Here is a 4,334-nt window from a genome sequence, read left to right as displayed (position 1 = left end):
AGGAATGAGCCTAGGCTCAGCTTGCCAGACCCCAGCCCAGGGCAGCAGGTGCCTCTAGGGTGACACCTAGGCCACCTTGGGGAAGGGGTCCTTGTCATAGCATCTGGGAAGGTGGGGGCAGGGATGGCATGTTGAGTGGTCCCACTCACCGCCAGGGGCAGCAGTGTGGCCACACGGTCAGGAGTGCTGCCCAGCAGAAAGGACCGGCTCTCCTTGAAGGGGACGTCTCGGTTCATCTTCTCCAAGAGCAGCTCTAGGACCTGGGCAGTGAGGCCAGGCTCCACAGCCAGTGCTTGCCACAGGGTGCAGGTGTGGCTGGAGCAAGGTGGACTGAGTGTCACCTGGAGGCCATTGCTGGCCATGGGCTGGTCCCCGCCCACTGCTCCTGGACATTCAGGCATGCCTGCCAGACATAGCCCTGTCCTGGCCACACAGCTCAACTGACCCTGGGGTTTGGAAACAGCTGGTGACAGAGGTTAGAAAGAGAACCTGGGCCTGAGCACAAAGTAAGACTCACTTCCCTGGATGAGACAGCATCTGCCCCAAGCCTAAGGGGCAGTCCAGAGTAAGGAGAGGCAGGCACAGCAGGAAGTCGGCAACACGCAGGGCCACCTGGATGATATAGTGCTGACATGCTGTAAGCCAGCTGTGCTTAGTGTTCACAGAGATAAGTGACAAACTTCAAGATATCGGACAAGAACCGGAAATTCTAATAGCAAACTTCTAAGAAAACTAAATAGACCTTTTAGAAGTAAGACATGTAACACATTCTGTGGAAACACTCAGTGCCAGCCTAGACACAGTAGAAGAGAGGAAGAGTGAAGTAGAAGATGAATAAATGGAATTACCCAGAGCCTGGCACAGAGAAAAGAACAGGTGAAGTGCAAAAGACAACAAGAGATGTGGAGAATGGAAGGAAAAGGTTTAACGTACATTCATTTGGTGTCCCAGAAGCAGAGGAAAGAGAGAATATCTGAAAAGGGAAAAAATATAAGAGTTTTCCAGCACTGATAAGATACTAGTCAAGGAGCCCAGGGATATACTACCTACCAGAATAAAAAGAAATCCCCAGTGGGGCCAGCAGTTGGTGTGTTGGCTCAGGCACTAGACTCCCACCTGGCTGACCACAATTGCATTCTGGATTGACAGCCTGAGAATCATGCCAGGCATGTGTGCAAGCATCCCCAAAGTCCCAGGAGGAGAAGAGATTGTGGCGTAGCCATCCTCCCTAGGGAGGTAATTTCTCACTTTTCCTTTCTCTGTCTCTCTCCCACGAGCACACATGCCCTATGACAAAAACAAAACAAAAAAAAATTTTTCCCCCACTGGCAAAGTGTAGAGCACCAGGGACAAGGAAGAAGCAGTTTCCTTCACTGACATTGTACTAGCTAGGCTCGCACTGGCATCTTGAGAACAGCAATGAGGACAGTGATCTGTTCTTGCACACCCAGAGGAGATGCCTGCTGCGTATGAGTTAAGAACGCTGCAGAAATAACTGAGAGAGCCTGGTAAAGACGCTTTCAGATGAACAGAAGTGCAGTTTGTCACTAACTGACCCTCAGGAAAGATGTTCTGGAAGGCAAACTTGAGGTAACGGGTGACGCAAACTGGAGGTGCCGGAAAGCGGAGCAGGAGACCTGGCGTGTGGGCGAATGCACACACCCACCAGGACAGCAAGCACACACCAAAGCTCGTGTGGCTGTGGTGGCCAGCGCCATGGCACTGGGGGAGAGGGGCATGCTGGTTCAGCCGCTCCAGCCAGCTGTGGGCAGAGCAAGCCTGCCATGCCCGAACAGGCCCAGGCGGTCAGCAGCTGAGGCTGTGGGCCGCATGGCTCACCTGACTGAATGTGACTCACTGTGTTCGTGTCACATAATATTCTTCCTTGGGTCTTTGCCCAACAAATTTGTGAACAGAAAACGTACTTAGTCCACAGGGCTCCTGAAACAGGAAGCAGCCCAGACCGGGCCAGGGCCACGGTTTGCTGCCCTTTCACCTACAGCAGTTCCACATGCACGTGAGGGCCTCCAAAAGCTCATGAAAAGGGCATCACAGAGCATGTCACAGATCTGAGTCTCCTGCGTGCAAGAACAGGCTTGCACTTTCATTTCATGTTCCACAAGCTTTTTTTAAAAAATAATTATTTATTTTATTTATTTATTCATTCATTTTTTAAAATTTTACCAGAGAGAGACAGAGGTTGAGAATGAGAGAGGACGCGAGAAAGCAAGCCACCAGATTCAGGACTCGAACCCTGGTCGGCCATGTGGGAGTGTCCAGCGCCTTAACCAGCATGCCACCTGCTGGTCCCCTACACAAGCTTTTTTTAAAAAAAGAAATATTAATTTAATTTCAGTTATTATGAATTATTTTGGAGAGGTTTTTTGCTATAGGGCGTGTGTGTTCGCCAGAAAGACAAGAGAAAAAGCGAGACAGACAGCGAGAAATTACCCCTTGGGGGTGGGGGAGGATGTCCACGCTGCAATCCTTTCTCCTCTTGGGATCTTGGGCATGCACGCACACGTGCCTGGCGTGAGTTTAAGCCACCAGATCCAGGACTCGAACTGTGGTCAACTACATGGGAGTCCAGCGACATAGCCATTACGCCAACCGCTGGTCCCCTTATTATTTTTTAAATTGACCAGAAAGAGACAAAGAGGGAAAGTGAGAAAGGAAGCCACCAGGTCCAGGACTCAAACTGCAGTCCACTATGTGGGAGTCTAGCACCCTAACCACCATGCCACCTGCTGGCCCCTTGCATGAGCTTTTTGAAGCCCTTTGTATCTCGGGTATGAAGGGAAAATGAGGATACCTGCCAGAAGACACGGAGGCTCAGCACCAGCTGGAGTGGCACGCTGGGGCTGCTACTCAGCAGGCGCAGACGCACAGGAGACCATGCGTGGCGCCTGCTGCCCTAGACCAGCTCAGTGCTGCACGCCTGCAGGAGTCTTCAGAAAGTCCAGAGAAGATGTACATCATGAAAAGCTATGTATGCATTCTGATCCTCATTTTTTGCAGCAAAATAAACTCATGTTCTCATTCCACATCTCCATGGACTTTGTGAAGGCCCCTTGTGGCCCTAGCTACTCGGTAGGCCCCCCCAAAAAACACCTTGCCCCCGTCCCGTGTGCCCGCTCGCGTACTCTCACAAAAGCAGCAGTGTAAGCCTTCCAAACGACCTGAGGGAAAAAGATGCAGGAGGGACTTAGGCAACTCAGGAAGAAAAGACAGGATTCCAATAAACTCCAGGTCAGGTGAGAGAAGACAAAAACCAAGGCAGTGGACTTAGACCACGTCAGCCCCCCTTTACGGCACGAGGAGCACAGTACCCAGACACAGGTGCAGCCAGGTCAGTGACAGGACAGAGGGTACCCACCGGCCATGCCAGCAGGCAAGAGGCACCCCAGCCAGGAGACGCACTGCCTTGAAACCACGAGGGCTGCACGGCAAGACACCCTATTGTCACAGAGGCACGTCCCCGAGGAGATGGCCATGTGCCTGGCTGGCCTCGAGCACCCAGGAATGAGCTGTGAGAGCTGAGGGCAGGTTGGGCCTAAGCACCCGCTGTTGCCCAGGTTCCCACCCAAGGAGAGGCCATGCCTCCTCACCCAGCAGGTCACAGTGCCCCTGGCCAGTCTGGCTGGGATGGCACAGGAAGGCAGGCCCAGCAAGCTGTGCTCCAGAGGCCTTGGCAACAAGGGCAGGAGCACCCTTTGTGAGGGGCTGGCAGTGCGAGCAGAGACAGCACGTGCAGTGAGCAGACGGGGCCGGGTTGCAAAGGGGCCTGAGAGGGTAAGCCCTGGAACGCAGGGCGAAGACCACAGACCCAGGCGCAGCCGGGGCAGCCTCGGCATCCACTGACTGCGGGCTGTGCCGACTGGTCAGGCAGCTCTGGACCCATAGTACGATGTCCAGAGAGGGGAAGCCCATGGATGCCAGGGAACCAGGGCCGTCCCTGGGCGACGCCCACCACACGTGGCCCGGAGGTGGGAACGCTCCATGCAGAAACTAGGGAGGTGGGGCAGGCAGGGTGCAGGGGCCCCAAGTCTGCTGGCAGGGCTGGCTGAGACTCACAGTGCAGTGGCCCAAGGCCCTGTTTTCCCGCAGGCTTGTGGCACGGGATACCTGTCGAAGGGCAAGGGACTGCCCAGCAGGCTGGACACGACGGCCGCACAGTGATGGGATGCCAGGAGGTACGCGCTGTGCCGGGCCGCCGGCAGGACGCACTCCTCGTGGGCCTCCTGCAGCTTGGAGCGCAGCACGCTGACGATCTCGGGCACCTGCAGGGCCGGGTGTCAGCTCAGGTGGGGCCCCCCTGCCCCGCCCATCGGCCA

At 54.9% G+C, this 4,334-nt stretch overlaps 1 protein-coding gene across 5 annotated transcripts in view; it reads right to left on the bottom strand.

Moving 5' to 3' along the window:
• The window catches only part of MROH1 (maestro heat like repeat family member 1), a gene marked incomplete at its 3' end in the record, with an annotated part of 83,574 nt that overhangs the window by 4,430 nt on the left and 74,810 nt on the right, over nucleotides 1–4,334 (bottom strand). For 3 of the 5 annotated variants that reach the window (XM_027765952.1, XM_027765951.1, XM_027765953.1), the window contains 2 exon segments: nucleotides 150–315; nucleotides 4,075–4,280. In XM_027765952.1, coding sequence (XP_027621753.1) covers nucleotides 150–315; nucleotides 4,075–4,280 — 372 coding nt within the window. 5 annotated transcript variants of the gene reach the window in all.

The sequence above is a fragment of the Tupaia chinensis genome, unplaced genomic scaffold, assembly GCF_000334495.1.
Source record: "Tupaia chinensis unplaced genomic scaffold, TupChi_1.0 Scaffold140061_1, whole genome shotgun sequence".
Lineage (NCBI taxonomy): Eukaryota > Metazoa > Chordata > Mammalia > Scandentia > Tupaiidae > Tupaia > Tupaia belangeri.
Note: the sequence above shows the minus strand (reverse complement) of the source record. Positions and strands in the feature narration are given on the sequence as shown.